The sequence below is a fragment of the Geotrypetes seraphini genome, chromosome 15 (assembly GCF_902459505.1).
Source record: "Geotrypetes seraphini chromosome 15, aGeoSer1.1, whole genome shotgun sequence".
In the NCBI taxonomy this organism is placed as follows: Eukaryota; Metazoa; Chordata; class Amphibia; order Gymnophiona; family Dermophiidae; genus Geotrypetes; species Geotrypetes seraphini.
In genome coordinates, this window is record NC_047098.1 from 67013228 (window position 1) to 67030584 (window position 17357).

Sequence of the window (17357 nt, forward strand, 5' to 3'; positions counted from 1 at the left end):
CTGCCTTTCCCATTAGGGCTACATCGAATATCCATATTTGAACTGATTCAGCCCTGAATAATGCCCCAATACATTATTCGTATTTGGCCAAATAGCGATTTCAATTTGAATCTAAGGCTCTACTGTGCACTCTCTCCTAGGGTTACCAGATTTTCTGGAATGAAAATCTGGACCCATGGCCCTGCCCCCGGGTCTGCCCAGTTCCATCCAGCCCTGCCCATTTACCCGAGTCACACCCCATACTGCCCTACCGTTCTACCCCCAGCCCCTCCCCCTCAGCCTGTTTGCTTGTTGGGAGGGCACCTATGCATGCACTGGTGTGATGCGATGACATCACCATGTTTCATCCGTGCATGCACAGATGCCGTCCCAATGTCGCTGCTAGCTGGAAGCTTTTCAAAACCCGGACAAAGTGCTTGGTTTTGAAAAGCCGTCTGGACCCCCGGACATGTCCTGGAAAAGGAAGACATGCCGGGGAAATCGGGACATCGGTAACCCTACACTCTCCCTCCCATCACACTTCAGGAAACCCTTTTTTAGTGATGTCAGCATTAGTCCTGCTATCTGATTGGACACAGAATTTGAAAGCCAGACCCCAAAGTGATATCAGCAGGAGTCCTGCTATCTGATTGGTACAGAAGTTGAGTATCAATACTCCATACAACACTGTTCCTCCATCTTAACTCAACATACAAAAAGAAAGAGTGAGACCAGTACTGTAGCCTGAACCATTCCTTCATCCTAGCTCATAAAAGAAATAGAGTGAGACACTAATATTCCAGACAACAAAGTCCCTCCATCCTAAGCCACTTCAAGCTATGACTCCAAGAAACAAAAACATTTTGGGGGAACTCTATAAAAGGTACCTAACTAAGTTCCTCCTTTACCACGCTAGCATTTTTAGCGCCGGCTGCCATGGTAACAGCTCCAACGCTCATAGAATTCCTATGAGCGTCTGAGCTGTTACTGCGGTGGCCGACACTAAAGACGCTAGCACGACTTTGTAAAGGAGGGGGTTAATTAGTACATTGGCTTTAATAATGAACTTTAACAAGCTCATAATTGAAAAAAATAAAATTTAATTGCGAGATAGTCGCCTATCGTATTAGATGCGATTCTACAAAAGATAGGCACCTATCTCATGATAACACCAAAGTAGGCGTGTTTAGGGGTGGAGAAAGACTTAGGCGCCACTGGGTGCGATTCTCTAAAGGACTTAGGCCTTTAAAAACCCGATAAGCGTGATTCTGTAATGGACGCCTAAGTGTGATTGACATGCTATCTTTAGGCATATATCTTTTTTAGGTGCTTATTACAGAATCTGACCCTTCATCCCTGAAGCTTCAACATGCCCCAACCCATAGTTGGGAAGTCAGTAAGAGATACAGCGATGATCCTTACCTGGTTTGGGAGGTTTGCCTCCTGCTCCGATACCTAAAAAAACAAAAAGGAATGCTCAAATAAACTTCAAGATTACAACTGCATTGCCTGTTCACATGTAAGTTTATGTGGGCTGAGCAGAGGTGTTGCCAAGTGCAGAGTTTGGGTATACTTTTGAAACTACGACTCCTTATCTGATAAATTTGTTTAAACTTCCTCAAACGATTTCCTCTATGTCTATTTGCATGCTCCTGCCTTCTGATATATACTTATGTTACACGCCTATTTGTTTACTCCTACTTCATGATGTAACTTTGCTGCATTCCTGCAGCCTCTCTTGTTGTAAACCGTCTTGAACTGAAAGGTATGACGGGATATAAATAAAGCTATTATTATTATTAGCCCCCAGATGTATGTTTTCACTTTGAAAAGTCCCCTAGGCAAACTCAGTTATTCACACAGTTTCAGGATTCCTTTATACTGAATTTTCAAAAGTAATACAGAGAAATGAAACAAACAAACAAAGATACAGTGATACTTTTTTGGACCAACAATACAAAGGCAACACTTTCTTCTTCAGCTCAGAAATGGGCAAAAGATGACAATATCAGAATATACAGTCCATTCTAATTATTCGCAGTGGTACGGTTCCCAAAAATGTTTGCCAAACATGGAAATGAGTCTATGGAAAAATAGAGGTTAAGATTCCAGTAGTACACATTGCACCTCAAAATCGTAGAAAACAGTGGATCCTATTGAGAAAAAAAATGGTTAGGTTCCTGCATGGGACAGCACTGTAGATGTTTGTAATTCACTCTCTGGACACTTGGGGGCGATATCTGGAAGCGAATGCCAGATACAAAGTGAAAATGAAAGGAAAAAAAGCGCAATAGATGCAACTGCGGATACGTGAAATCACTCATTGGAAATGTGTGAATCATAGGCATCAGAGCAGGCGGGGAAGGGAGGAGCACAGAATGGCCTCCCCAAAAATTAACAGTGGCTTTGCTTTCCCACCTACCTCCTCTTTTAGCTGCTCTAATTTTAAATTTTCAACGTGTAGCATGTTATTCTTTCCTCCCCCCCCCCCCCAGCAGGATCCTGTGGTATGACATCTCTCTTCACCTCCTGACTCCCCCACACCTACTCCAAGGTCACTTATTTTAAATCTTCAGGGAGCCTCATTGTCAACGAGATCAGCCTTCTGCCGTCGGCCTGCCATGGAAGTCTTCATTCAGCAGTGACTTACTGTTCCTGCCTAGGTGGGCTGCTGATGATGTGCAGAAATCCAAAGGAAATGTATGTAATAGGAGCTGAGAAACTAATGTGCATGGACCAGGAAACAGACCTTGAAGTGATAGTATCTGAGAATTTTAAGGTGGTGAAACAGTGTGAGAAGGTGGTGACCAAGGTCAGAAGGATCCTTTGCTGCAAATGAGAGGGCTATATCCAGCAGAAGGGAGGAGGTGATACTGTCTCTGTACAAGTCGTTGGTGGGACTGCACTTGGAGTACTGTGCCAAGTTTTGGAGTCTCCCCTTGGAGAACGGTATAGAAAATTGAATAAAAACAAAAAATAAAATGAAAATCTTGGTATGGACTCAAAAGACTCACAGACAGATGAAATTACAGCACTGATGAACTAGTTGATGACTGAACAAATGGGCTACTTTCTTAGTGGTACAAAGCAAATCCAACGTTCATTGGTCCTGTTAAAATAAGCCACATTAGGATTAAAGCAAAGTTGACATCCATGTGGGAACAAGCGAACAAAGTTTCTGTGGGCAGAAGATGTATGAAAAGAGACTTGAAGATTTGAATATATATACCCTGGAGGAGATCAGGGGCAAGGGAACTATGATGCAGATAACCTTTTCTAAGAACAGGTAAAGAGTCGAGTCTCTTTCATTTGAAAGGAAACTCTGCAATGAGAGGGCAAAGGATGAAGTTAAGAGGTGAGAGGCTCCAGAGTAATCTAAGGAAATACTTTTTTACAGAAAGGGTGGTAGATGCATGGAACAGTCTCCTGGAAGAGGTGGTGGAAACAGAGACTGTGTCTGAATTCAAAAGGGCCTGGGATAGGCACGTGGGTTCTCTCGGAGAGAGAAAGAGATTGGATGGGCAGACTAGATGGGCCATTTGGCCTTTATCTGCCGTCATGTTTCTTTGTTTCTATGAGAACATGAAATAAAGTTGCCAAGAGAGAAAATTAAAAGCAGCATCAGGAAATACTTTTTTCATGGAGAGGGTGGTAAATGCCAGGAAATGCCGTGGCTGAAAATAGTGAAGGAATTCAACAAGGCATGGAACATACACAAAGGATCCTTATATGGGATGAGGACAGAATAAACATATAACCACTTAAAGTAAAATATGATTGAACGGGGGCTTTTGCATGCACAGGGCAGCAGGTTCAACCCAGGCCACCTAGGGCAGACAGCGTGCACTGTGCCGGTCTTTATCTGCCATCATTTACTATGTTATTCCAAAGTTCAGTGGTTTAAAGTTGACAATAAAGACATTCCATTAAATAAGGAAACTGGAGACAGGAGATGTAAAACGATTATACTGTAGATACATATAGGCATTTGGTCCCTAATTTGTCTTGCATGTGTGAATACTAATATGTTACTAGTAATCGTACTGAGGAAACTTTTCAGAGTGGTCGTCTAGAGACAGACACTGGAGGTCTGTAAATTGCTGTTTCTCAGCATGGCTGAACATTCTGCATCCACATCACATTGACCTATAGCCATGTTAAGGGAAGGTGCAATGGTGAGAAGGAAGGTAAAATGCAGTAACACACTGATATCCCAAAAAGATGGTAAGGGGATCAAATGGAAACAATCCAAAATACATAGATAGTCATCAAAAAAGCATTTAAAAGAGCTAAATATTGTAATAGAGATTGGCTACTTGTAAGGAAGGACCCAAAACCGATAGATGATGCTGTGGCCATGTGTGTTTTGAGATATAATGGACGAGAGAATGTGGCTGTGAACATATTACACCCAACATTACATCAGATTGCACCCAGCATTCACATGTGTGGATCTAAGGATAACCTTATGACAGGAGAGAAACCTGAAAGAGATCTTGAATCCAGCTGAGAGAACAAGAAATGTTAAGAAAGGAAATTTACCTAATGGTTTCTTTAAATGCCACTCTTGCAATGTTTGTAGGCAGACAAAGGAATTTAAGAACCCAGTAGACCAAAAAATTTATAAGATATTGCATCATTTGAATTGTAATTCAGAATTCATTATCTACATCAGTGGTCTCAAACTCAAATCCTTTGCAGGGCCACATTTTGGATTTGTAGGTATTTGGAGTGCTTCAGAAAAAAAAAATAGTTAATGTCTTATTAAAGAAATGACAATTTTGCATGAGGTAAAACTCTTTAGTGTTTATAAATCTTTCCTTTTGGCTAAGTCTTAATAATAATATTGTAATTTATAGCTAAAGAGACATATGATCAAGAAATTGTTTTATTTTACTTTTGTGATTATGATAAACATACCAAGGGCCTCAAAATAGTACATGGTGGGCCCCATGTGGCCCTTGGGCCGTGGATTTGAGACCACTGATCTACATTATCATATGACCTTGTGATAAACTCCACGTGGGCATGTCCACAAGATCTTTTGGGAAATGTATGGTGGAACTTAGGTCCAGTTTGAAGTGTAAAAAGCTTACAGAACCTTTGGTAGAACACTGTATTGATCAGAAACATTCCTTTGAAGATTTGAAATGTGTAGCCATAGACCATTTAGCAGTAAATATCAGAGGTGGTGATAGAAGCAAAAAAATTTATATAAAAAAGATCTGGTGGACGTATAAGTTGCAATCAGTTAGTCTGCAGGGTTTGAATGCATATCTGGACTGGAAACTTTATCTATGATTCAATCTGCATTATCCATAACAGTTTAAAGAGAAAAGATGTTTAAACATGTTGGATTGGATGGGTGTTATGGCTAAAGTGTTTGGGGTATATGATTCTGTACTTTAACTGTTTTTTGTAAAGGAATATTGAAATGAATTATGATTTCTGGTATTAACCAATTTTCGTATGTGATTCTAAAGCACTGGTCTCAAACTTGCCCGCCAGGTACTATTTTGAGGCCCTCGGGGCTACAGGGATCAGGGGGTCTTCATGTCTTCAGGGAAGAGGGGGCATTGGGATTGGGGTGAAGGAACACCAGAAACCCCTCAGGCCACTACCCAGAAGCTCTCCAGGCCCAGATAGATAATCGGTCACAGATAGGCTGGCTATTTACGTGACACAGAATATCACTAGCACCCATATAACTATTTCCTCCTCCTTAACTCTTCCCCCGTAATGCCCCTCTCCTGCCCAGATTTATTTTGCCAGGTTAGTGCTAATATTAAGAGGCACTGCCTGGCTAAGAGCCATGGAATATCAACTCACTGAGCATGATTTAAGTGGTCAGGGGCACTTTGAATATCAACCCATTTGATTCTAAGATTGTGACTGAGCATTACAATTCAGATCTGAGACCAGGATTACCAAGATCTCTTAAGATTGGTGACTGGCAGACCAGTTGGTCCTTTTTTCAATGCAGAATCTTATTCTCACAGGGTGTATTACTCACCTCCAATGCCACCAGCTCCAGGTATCAGCCCGGCTCCTGCAAAGGAATTCAAAGATACAATCATTACTACAGCCAGTTACTTATCCTTAAATGTGCAGTGTCGACCAAAAAAGCAAACAAGGCGCTAGGAATTATGAGAAAGGGGATGGTAAATAAGACTTAAGAATATTATGATGCCTCTGTATTGCTTTATGGTGTGACTTGGATTGGCCACTGTGGAAAAAGAATATGACCCGGTATGGCTATTCTTATGTTCTTTTGTCTGAGGATCAAGCTGAACCCAGGGACATAAGGAAGATTTGGCCTGGTCCTGGGAAGGGAATGTTTGCAGCATGTAGTAACTCCTCATCCCCCCCCCCCCTCAGAGCAAATGTCAGTCTAGGCAAAGGATGAAGTACATAGGAGGCTCAGTTTCCCTTGATTACCCAGAAGTATGCATTAGTGGCAAAGAGAGTCTGGAAGGGGTGTGGAAGCTCACTACACCAAGGGAAAAAGCCTTCAGAGAAGAAGAAGGTCAGGCTACTAGAACTTGGAATTTCATTTGGGTAGACAACACAGCAGGTGGTTGCCAGATAACCAGAGTTGAAACTCCTGCCAAGTGGGTGGTGGTGTTCTTTTATTATTTATAATCCGCTTTTCCCAAAAAGAAGCAACCAGCGCTTATCCAAAGCAACCACCTTAATGCCCATATTTCATATTGCAAAATAAATGTCTCTTCAATAACTTTTTGAACCCGTCCAGATTACATTGCCTTCTAATATACAGGGGGAATAGATTCCATTCCTGGGCTACATGTCAACTAAGCTTCCTCCATATGTGCCGAACAGCTCCCAGGATAAAATATACCTCCCCCTGGTCATGCCCTTTAACTGCAAACCACCAATTTATACCGAGCCACTGGAATCAACTGCCCCCCCCAGATCAGATCCCTTAAAGGACTCCTCAACTTTAGAAAAGCAATAAAAACTCACCTCTTCACCTAACTCCCCTGCCTAAGGCCTACAGATTACAAAGAAATATTAATGTATATCGCTATGTATCACATTAGGATAAAAACTTATATTGATAAATCTTCCACTGTAACTACGTCAAATTTATCTTGTAAACTGCATATGATGGATGTCAGTACTAGATCCCTAGTATGTGTCAAGTAAGGATAAAACGTGTATTGAAAAACCATGCACTGGAACTATGGAAAATTGTAACCTGTAAACTGTATACTTTGTATGTTGGTATTAGATCCCTAGTATGTGTCAAATTAGGATAAAAACTTGTATTTTATAAACTTGTAATGTAACTGTTAAATCTTAAGGTAAACCACATTGAGCCCTACTTCATAGAGATGATGCTGTATATAAAATGAAGGATTAGATTAGATTAACAAAATTGTAAGTTTTATATCAAAATGTACCTGCTGTACACTATATTACTATACTATACATACACTAGTAGTTTTGGGTTTCTTCACAAACTCAAAGGGACGTCAGAACTGCAAGTCCAACAGGGTATAAAAGATTTTTTGAACTAGAATGCATGTTGGATGTCTGATGGCCCATGGAAAGCTTTGAAACTTTTATATGCTGAAAATAGTAAAAAAGAAAAAAAAAGGAGAATAAAGTGAATATTGACTGGTTTGATTTTTTTTCTATAATGCACTCGTTTGTTTAATCGTGCAAACGTTTACACTGTTTCAGTCTGATTTTTTTGTAATTACTTAAAATGATATGGAGCACCAGAGGGTACGTTTTTATGCCAGTGACTGAGTTAGGGAGTTCAGAGAATTTCTCCATATAGCTCTCGTTGAAAATCTGAGGCTTTTCCTTCCCTCTAGTTGGTAAAAGCAGGGCTAGATTGGCCTATTCTTGTGACATGGAGTCAGATGGTAAACTTAGTTTACTGACAGCCATTCTATTCCTCCCTAGGGCATCAAGAATCCTTGATATACTGCCGAACTAGTACTAATCAAAAAGCAACTAAGATCCTTAGATTGGAAACGGCGACTCAAAACAACTCTTACTAATTCCCTCCAATTATTCTGCAAGCAACTGAAAACCTGGCTTTTCACTAAAATGTAATTATATCCACCCTTACTCTTCTCTTCTATATTATAAATTCATGTAAACCTTTTTTTCCTTCTCTTCCTATATTTTAAGTTCTTGTAAACCGTGCCGAGCTCCACAACATCCGTGGAGATGATGCGGTATATAAACTTAAGGTTTAGTTTAGTTTAGTTTAACAAACTTGAAGCAGTCCAGAGGAAGGCAACGAAAAAGGTAGAAGGTTTGTGCCAGAAGATGTATGAGGAGAGACTGGAAGCACTGAATATGTATACCCTAGAGGAAAGCAGGGACAGGGGAGATATGATTCAGACGTTCAAATACTTGAAAAGTATTAACGTAGAACAAAATCTATTCCAGAGAAAGGAAAATGGTAAAACCAGGGCATAATTTGAGGTTGAGGGGTGGTAGATTCAAAAGTAATGTTAGGAAATTCTTCTTTATGGAGAAGGTTGTGGATGCGTGGAATGTGCTCCCGAGGGAGGTGGTGGAGAAGAAAACGGTGACAGAGTTCAAACAAGTGTGGGATGAACACAGAGGATCTCTAATCAGAAAATAATGGGTATACATTGAAGGAACTAAGGCCAGTACTGGGTAGGCTTGCACGGTCTGTGTCCCGTATATGGACATTCAGTTGAGGATGGGCTGGGGAGGTCATTGATGGCTGGGATGGTTAAGATGGGCTGGAGTGAGCTTTGATGGAGACGCCAATAGATGGAATCTAAGCAAAGTACTGGGCAGGGCTCTGGTTTTCTGGACCAGAAGTATCTAAGTAAAAGGACCATTTAAACTAAATAATGAATTTATGAAGCATGTATGGTTGGGCAGACTGGATGGACCACTCGGGTCTTTATCTGCCGTCATTTACTATGTTACTTTGTAAAATATAAGGAACAGGCAAACTATTACAAATGTAAAATCAATCAAGCAAAAAAGAATTATTATACAAACCATATCTCTAAGGCTAGAAACTCTTCAGTACCCTATTTGATCTTAAAAGCATTAACTCCAATCAATCAAAAGCAAGACGCAGTACCAGGAAAACAACTCACAGCCCAGGATCTCACCAATTACTTCACTGAAAATATAGATAATATCAGAGAACACATTCAATCAAAAGTAGCTGCCGACTCCACAGCTGGAGAACACGACTCTAATTTATCACTTTCAAAATGTTCCAGGTTCACCATGCCTACTTAAAGAGATATTTAAAAAATCTTTCAAGCCATTAACATTAAGGTATCTAGTTCAGACGTGATCCCTCCTTTTCTCCTAAAGCGTTTATTCTCCATTTTTGGACCCATTATACATAAACTAATCTCGAACAGTTTAGCATCTGGCCTTAAAGTTATTTGCGATTTTTTTGTATTCGTGGGACGGCTTTGCCCCTAATCCCTGCAAATATGGAGGGGGGGGGGTGTATATCATGTCCCATCCCCCTTTATATATTCTCACCTTTGCATATTTCTTATATATGTCTCAATAATAAAATTGGTTAATAAATCACAATAAATAACTATGTAAATCAGTAAAGTCTCCTGTGCGTGGACTGCAGAATCTTACCTGGGTAAATGCCCCCTGCTGGGTAATATGCACCTGCCCCTGGCACTGCTCCAGGAACTCCTGCAAAGCAAACAGAGAGAACTGTGGGTAACGGGTGCATCAAGTGCTGTGCTTTATCATTCTGCGCTGGCAAAGTGACAGCTGCCATGTGATCTCAAATCAAAGGGACTCATGCTCTGTCAAATGAAAGAGACAGCCCTGAAAAACTCATACCATGCACTTTGTTTGACTAATTGTTATGCTGATCCAATACAAAGTAACAGAGCCTGCAAACAGGGTGAAAAACAGGTTCTATATTACATAGAAAAGGATATGGATCTGAAAGACGGCCATTTTGTGCTACAGTTTACCTGTGCTACATGCAGGTACTTTATCTGACCCAAGTGGGCTCCCAATCTAAGTTATGTATCTGGAGCAACAGAAGATTATCGGTAGAGTTACCATATTTTCAATTTTCAAAATCTTTTTATTGAATTTTTTATAATAAACAAAAGAAATACATCACACAGTAAATATGGTACATATACAACAAAATAGTAGTAAAGTTGATAGGGAGCAACAAGCATATAACATGAATAATCAATAACTATTAAAAAAAGAGAGTACGTTTGGCCCCACCCTGTTCCAGCCCAGCCCCACCCCCACATAACCTCATCTCCTCTTCTTCCTGGAGACCGGGGCAGTGTCTGGAAGGCCTCCGAGCATTCACGGAGGTCCATGAGATGACCTCACAAGCAGGCATGCGTGTATGTGACATCATCGTGTCACGTGTGCGCAGGCTCAGAGGCCCTCCAGATGCGGCCCCACACTCTGGCAGAGCCGGGGCCATCCAGAACCCGGACAAAGTGCCAGGCACTCTAAATCCATCCGGACAGTCCTCTAAAAGGAGGACATGTTCGGATAAATCCAGACATCTGGTAACTCTAATTAAGAGACTTACCCAGGATCAAAAGGTTCTGCAGTGGGAATCAAACCCAGTTTGTTTGTTTTAGTTTTGTATCCCTGCCCTTATCCAGGGCGAGTTACATGGTTCATAGACAAAACCACCGAAGACAAAGGCACGCGCTGACAACTGAGTGCAAGACGGAAGTGCGCGCTGAAGAAAAAGAGTGTTTTTAGGGGCTCTGACGGGGGTTTTTGTTGGGGAACCCCCCCACTTTACTTAATACAGATCGCGGCGGCATTGTGGGGGTTTGTAAACTCCCTCATTATACTGGAAACTTAACTGTTTCCCTGTTTTTTAGGGAAAAAGTGAAGTTTTCAGTAAAATGTGGAGGGTTATAACTCCCAAACCCCCCACAACGCCCCCACAACGCGGCGCAATCTGTATAAAGTAAAGTGGGGGGGGGGGGGTTCCCCCCCACCCCCCATTGGAGTCCTTTAAAACAGTCATTTTCTTCGACACATGGCTCCGCGTTGCGCTCAGTTGTCTGCGCCTTTGTCCCGGCGCGCTTTTGACCTGACACCGAGTTACACACTTACATACAAAATATAAAATTACATATAACAAACAGGTCGCATCAACTACAGACATCTCTACAAACAATAAAAACAATCCAGACTGCAAAATACGTCAATGACCAGCACCCTGCAATCAACAGTCTCTACGCTTCCTCATTTAAACAATCTCAGACCCTGTATTTCATCTGACAAAACGAGTGCCTTTTGAGTCTTGAAATTCCGTATATTCTGCTGTTGACGAATATACTCAGGGAGGTTATTCTATTCCTTGGGCCCAATACAATGGAAAACCCAGTTGCCCAGGTTCTCAAGCCACTGCACTAACCATTAGGGCTACTCATCCACTTTATATACATAGATACAGTATAAAGCAACTCCGTAACAGTGAAATTCAAACATTGCTCTTACAGCACTGAGAAATAAACTATGCAATATCTAGAGAATAACCTATGTAATGATATATTGTAAAACTATGTATGATTGTAAACTGTAACCCGTTCTGCACTCTTTGGGGAGGATGGGATATAGAATACTATGTTGTGGGCACAGTCAACATCATTAGTAGATTGGAGGCTCATTGAAGTATTTTAGGGTTGGAGGTGCCCAGTGGCGTGTGTTGGTAGGTTTGCAGGGTTAGTGGGGTATATTAATGAGTTTAGAGATTCAATGGGTCTGTTATTGAGTTGGGGGATCAGTGATGTTCAGGAGTCAATGGGGTATTTATTGGGTTTGGGGAGGTCAGTGGTGTGTAGTAGTAGGTCAAAGATATACATTAATGTGTTGAAGTAATTAGAAATGATCCTAAGTTTAATGTGTCAATGGCATATGTTATTAGGTTAATTAATACATTATATTACTCTGTTGAGGAGTTAATGGGATATATTACTAGGTGTTAGAGGTTCAATGGGATGTGCTACTGAATTTAATTTTTAGTGTAACCAGGGTGGAATCAGATGGATATGTTGCCAGATTTAATGGCTCAATAGAGTATGATGCTAGGTTTGGGGGCCAATGGAATATATTAATGGGTTTGAGGTATCAATTTGTTGTGATAATGGGTTTGTGGAGGACTTGTAGATACGTTAGTGGGTTTGGAATTCAATGAGATTTATTAGTGACTTTGGAAGTCGGTGAGATACATAATTGGTTTGAGGCTCTCCAAACATGTTGATGCACATTACTAATGCATCCTAATCCTCTAATTTATTCCACTAATGAACCAACGCACTAACACGTACCACCAATTAATTTGTTTGACTAGATGACCAGAGAATTGGATCAAGGGAAAGTGCGAGATGTGGTGTATTTAGATTTTAGCAAAGCCGTTGACATGGTTTCACATAGACAACTAATGAATAAACTGAGTACCCTCGGTATGGACCCAAAGGTGATTGGCTGGATTAGGAACTGGTTGAGTGGAAGGTGACAGAGGGTAGTGGTCATTGGAGCTCACATTGAGGAAGGGATGTTGCCAGCTGCATGTCACAAGGTTTGGTTCTTTGGCCAGTTCTTTTTAACATTTTTTGTAAGCTGAATGGCTGTCTGGTAAGGTTTGCCTCTTTGCAGATGATACCAAAACCTGCAATAGAGTAGACATTCCTGATGGTGTGGATAACATGAGGAAGAACTTGAAGATTAATCTGGAATTAGTCAGGTAAGATTTAATGCTACAAAATGCAGGTCATGCATTTGGGCTGCACAACTCCAAGGTAATGGTACAGTTTAGGAGGTGAGGTGTCTAGCAACACACATAAAAATGTCTAGGGCCTGAAACATATGGACCCAATACGGTCCGTGTTTCGACATTATTGTCAAGACAATAGAGGCATAACATGGACCATGTTGGGTCCATATGTTTCCAGTGCTTCGGGCCCTAGACATTTTTATGTGGATTATTTATTTGTTCTAATAAAGCCTTCATCTTGGACATCAACTCTCCATAAGTCTTTTGTTTTTTTTGGTCGTGTCCCCTTTGTGGAAGGATCAGGGTCAACTTCCTTGTTGTTTGCCTAGCAACACACATCATAGTGCCCCCTCCCCCCCACAAAAAATCTAAGGCACCAGTGTGCACTCCTACTGATCCGCATTGTGACTACCAACATATCCCACTCTGCTTTCCAACCACCTAACAGCCCCACAACTCCTCCGCTATTTACTTTCTCAAAGCCTTTAAAAAATGGTTGTTGCAGTTGTCCAGGTATCGTAGCATCTGGGAAGGTAGAAATGACGTTTCAGCCATCATGCTGCGGTTTTCTTCAAAAAGCCAAAGCAGAATAGCTGAAACGTTGGTTCTACCTACCCAGATGTGGTGAAACCTGGATAACATTACCAATAATGATGCCAGCCACGGAAGCCTAAGAGAACCTTTAAGAAGTTTCTATCAAGGGGACAAGATGGTGACAGAGCAGGGTACGCAAGTGCAGGCTCCAGCTTCGGTGGTATAATTTCTTTGGAATAAGTCGTTTCTACTTACATTTCTGATGCCTAAATGAAGAGGGAGACAAAGGATTAACTCTCCACTCCTGTCTGCAACTTCTACACTGCGCCAGACTGTAATTACTTCACAATCGCTTTCGTGATTTCAGGTGCTTCTGCTGCTGAGCCGCAGGAAAGGCTCAGCTTGGACGGCAAAATTTTGTTGAGCTCGTTGGGACCTGACCCTCCCCCGGCTCCCTGAGAGGTGGCAGTGACGAACCTTCATGTGGAGGGCTCTTGGGAACTGCCGAGGGTGAAGGAATTGCCTCTGACCACAAATCTGGAAAGGGAAGCCTAAATGCTTTCCACATCATTGAAATCTAGCGGGGGAGGTGCACTGAGCAAGAACGATGGTGAGTTCGGAGGAGACACAAGCTTAGATGGAGTTCTACGGCTAGAACGAGAGCAGTCTTGTTTAGTCAAACTCAAGCCGCTCTTTAAACCCTCAGTAGTTACACTGGGGGGAAAGGGATTGGGATTTGTATACCGCCTTTTTGTAGTTATAGAACCACACTCAAAGCGGTTTACATACAGGTACTTCAAGCATTTTCCTTGTCTGTCCCGGCGGACTCACAGTCTATCTAATGTACCTGGGGCAGTGATGGATTAAGTGACTTGCCCTGGGTCACAGGAAGCAATGTGGGGTTTGATCCCACAACCTCAGGGTGCTGAGGCTGTAGCTCTAACCACTATGTCACACCACCTGCAGAAACACTGGCTGACACTTATTTGAGATCTCTGGATTAGGGGGGGCAGAGCTCATAAGAATATATGCAAATTCAGCATTTTAGGTCAAGGAATTGTTTCTGGCAGAGGACATGCCTGTCCCCCTCCTTCTGTAACCTTACAACCCAAATGCAAACGCCATTTGCACACCAAGATTTTAGAATACTAGCGCTTAATGCGCATGAATACACTTCTCCTTCCGTATTCTGGACTCTCTTTGGGCAGCAATTGAAAATCTTCACTTGGTATGTACCAACTTTATATCATTAACTTTAAATCTTCCAACAAAAATTACAGAACTCGAGACTGAGGTTCAAAAACACACTGAGAAAATGGGGGAAATTTAGAAAACTACCTCTGAGCTGAAAAGTGTAATGAGACAGCAAGTTACGGATAAAGCCTTCTGTTTAAGAAAAATTGAAAATTTGGAAAATTTTCCTATTCCTAAATTCATGACTCCAAGGGAAGTTTTAAAAAGTTTCTTGATTACTACTTTGAAGCTTCCTGAATCGAATATTCCCCCATTACAAAAAATATATTTCTTGAAAAGGAGATGAAAAGAAATGAAGGAAGTTGGTGAAGAATTAGACGTATCAGCTCCACTAGAATCATCTGATACAGAACTGGTGGGTCGAGCTACATTAATGGTGTCCTTTGTATTTCACCAAGATAAAGAGATGGTTTCGAAGTTATATTACAATTTGAAGCAAATCTCCTATTTGGGAAAAAGAGTATATATTTTTCCAGATCTCTCAAAATGGACCCAAGCCAGGAGAAAAGAGTTCCTATCATATCGTGATAAGGTTATCTCTTTGGGTGCTTTCTTTCAATTAAGATTCCCATGTAAATATTTTATTTCCTATCAGGATAACAGATATATTTTCTATGATCCATCTCAGCTGCGTTTTTTCGAGGGAAGGGGATTTCACATGTAGCTCAGGAAAATGTAGTATAATTCAAGTCTGTAATAAATGCTGAATTGCTCTGCTCTATTCCCTCTATATTTGATTGTATTTTCTTTTTCGTTTCTCCTTTTCCTGGAGGGGTTTTCTTTCTTGCCTCTTGTTCTAGAGGTCTATGGCCTAGATTCACTAACTTTACTGATCGTGTCCCAACCAGTTTGTGACCCCAACCTGATTCACTAACATTCCTCCCAATCCGATCCGTGCATGCAAATGAGGGAAAATGGCATGCAAAAGTAGGAAGGCAGCGATTAACTAAAAAAAATCAGGAACATTGACTGGGCTGGCCGATCAAAAAAGAAGCGATTTCTGGGGACCAGTTGCTCATGTTCTTTACAACTGTCCTGCTCTCTGCCGCCCTTCGAGCCCGTGGTTTTAACCCACGGGTTAAAAGAGTGTTTGGCTTGGCTTAATGGATGCCGTAATTGGTTTGTGAGCACGATTCTTCCTCTGGTTAAGGGAAACATTTATTCTTCATTTTACTTTCTTCGCCTGCAAGGGCAACCGGAGGATAGGTAATAAAAAGGTGCATTTATGCGGGCAGGAACCAGGCATGGCTGTTTGGGTCTCAGAAGGGGCTCGCGCAGGGAAAGGGCATAAGAACAAGTCCCTGGGCGTGTTCTGTTCCAAAGCCTACCTCCCTTCCTTCATTGCTTATGCAGCCTCGAGACTGTGCAGAGAGCAAGCGCATGCGCAGACCATCTACAGACAAAGAAGATGGTCTACGCATGCGTCTGGATCGCTCTGTAGCGATCCACGTAGTCACTGTGGGGTGTACCTCCGATTGCATTAATTTGCATGCGGAGGCTTGGTGAACTGGCCGCCCGTGAATACTCGACCACGGATCGGATCGCTAAGGTAAGTTTAGTGAATCTAGGCCTCTATAAAGAGTAGGATTTGATTCTTTTTTCTGCTTTAAATTTAATGTCAAATGGATAATTGACTGTAATCTTACTTAATTTTCTTGTCAAATTTTAATGCTTTGTATGTAACTGAAATATAAATAAATACAAAAAAAGATCAATTTCTTCTGATGTGATTTTAGGTTAGTCTAACAACTGCTGCCTTGGGGAATGTAATAATTGACTCAACTAGTTGAAAATGAGCTTTTTTGAAACGAAGCCCAATAATTAGTTCAAACAACTGATGTTCCCCAAGTAGCAATTGTGGTTTGTCTAACCACCAAATCCCATCAGAGGAAACTGATGTGACATTATCTGTGTGTATTTTTACATTTGGTTAGACTAAACCCTTTACAGTTTAATTCAGGGATGTCCAACTTTGGCCCTCACCAGGTTGGGTTTTCAGGATTTCCACAATTTTCTATACCATTCTCCCATGGGAGCTCAGAATGGTTTACATGAATTTGTCTTATAGCCAAATATGAACGTGTGGCAGCTGAAAGAGCCCATGCCTTACGAAGATTGGAAAAATTGTGGTCTCCCTCTCCATATAAAACAATTGGCTGCACTTTATGTTTGAATCCTTTTAATCCTTCCACACATTTTTACATACTGCTTGGTTTTAGATTATAACTCTATTGACATCCAGGTGGATCTGCTTTCGTTTTTTTGGTTTTCTACATGACTACCAATTTTGACATTTTGCTAAGTGGTCATGGTACTCGCTATGTAGGTTTTCTCTTTGTTTTTTGGTTTTTTTCCTCTTTGTTCAGGGTCAATGAATGATGTGTTTATGACTACATTACTGTAACATCATTATCAATGTAAAATGTCTGCATCCATTGATCTTGATATTTGTATTTGTCTTTATTCTGAAAATTTTATAAAACTTTTTTGAACTTTACATGAATTTATTCAGGTATTCAAGCATTTTTCCCTGTTTGTCCCCCTGCAGTGGGCTTACAATCTATCTAATGTACCTGGGGCAATGGGAGGATTAAGTGACTTGCCCAGAGTCACAAGGAGCAGAGTGGGTGCTGAGGCTGTAGCTTTAACCACCACGCCTCACATTCCCGTATCTTATGCATAGTCTTTGGGGAAATGCTGACTGGATAGCAGCCCTCGAGGACCAAGGCTGGACACCTCTGGTTTAATCATTCTTAATATATTGTCTAACTAAGGGGTAGGGAACTCCGGTCCTCGATGAGTCATATTCCAG

At 41.3% G+C, this 17357-nt stretch overlaps 1 protein-coding gene across 6 annotated transcripts in view; it reads right to left on the reverse strand.

The window, feature by feature from the left end:
* ELN (elastin) overlaps positions 1 to 17357 on the reverse strand; it is a 178662-nt gene that overhangs the window by 106404 nt on the left and 54901 nt on the right. For all 6 annotated transcript variants that reach the window (XM_033921781.1, XM_033921780.1, XM_033921779.1 and 3 more), the window contains exons 2-4: positions 9613 to 9672; positions 5993 to 6028; positions 1402 to 1434 (exon numbers count right to left, since the gene is read on the reverse strand). In XM_033921781.1, the coding sequence (XP_033777672.1) occupies positions 1402 to 1434; positions 5993 to 6028; positions 9613 to 9672 (129 nt within the window). The remainder of the gene's footprint in view (positions 1 to 1401; positions 1435 to 5992; positions 6029 to 9612; positions 9673 to 17357) is intronic.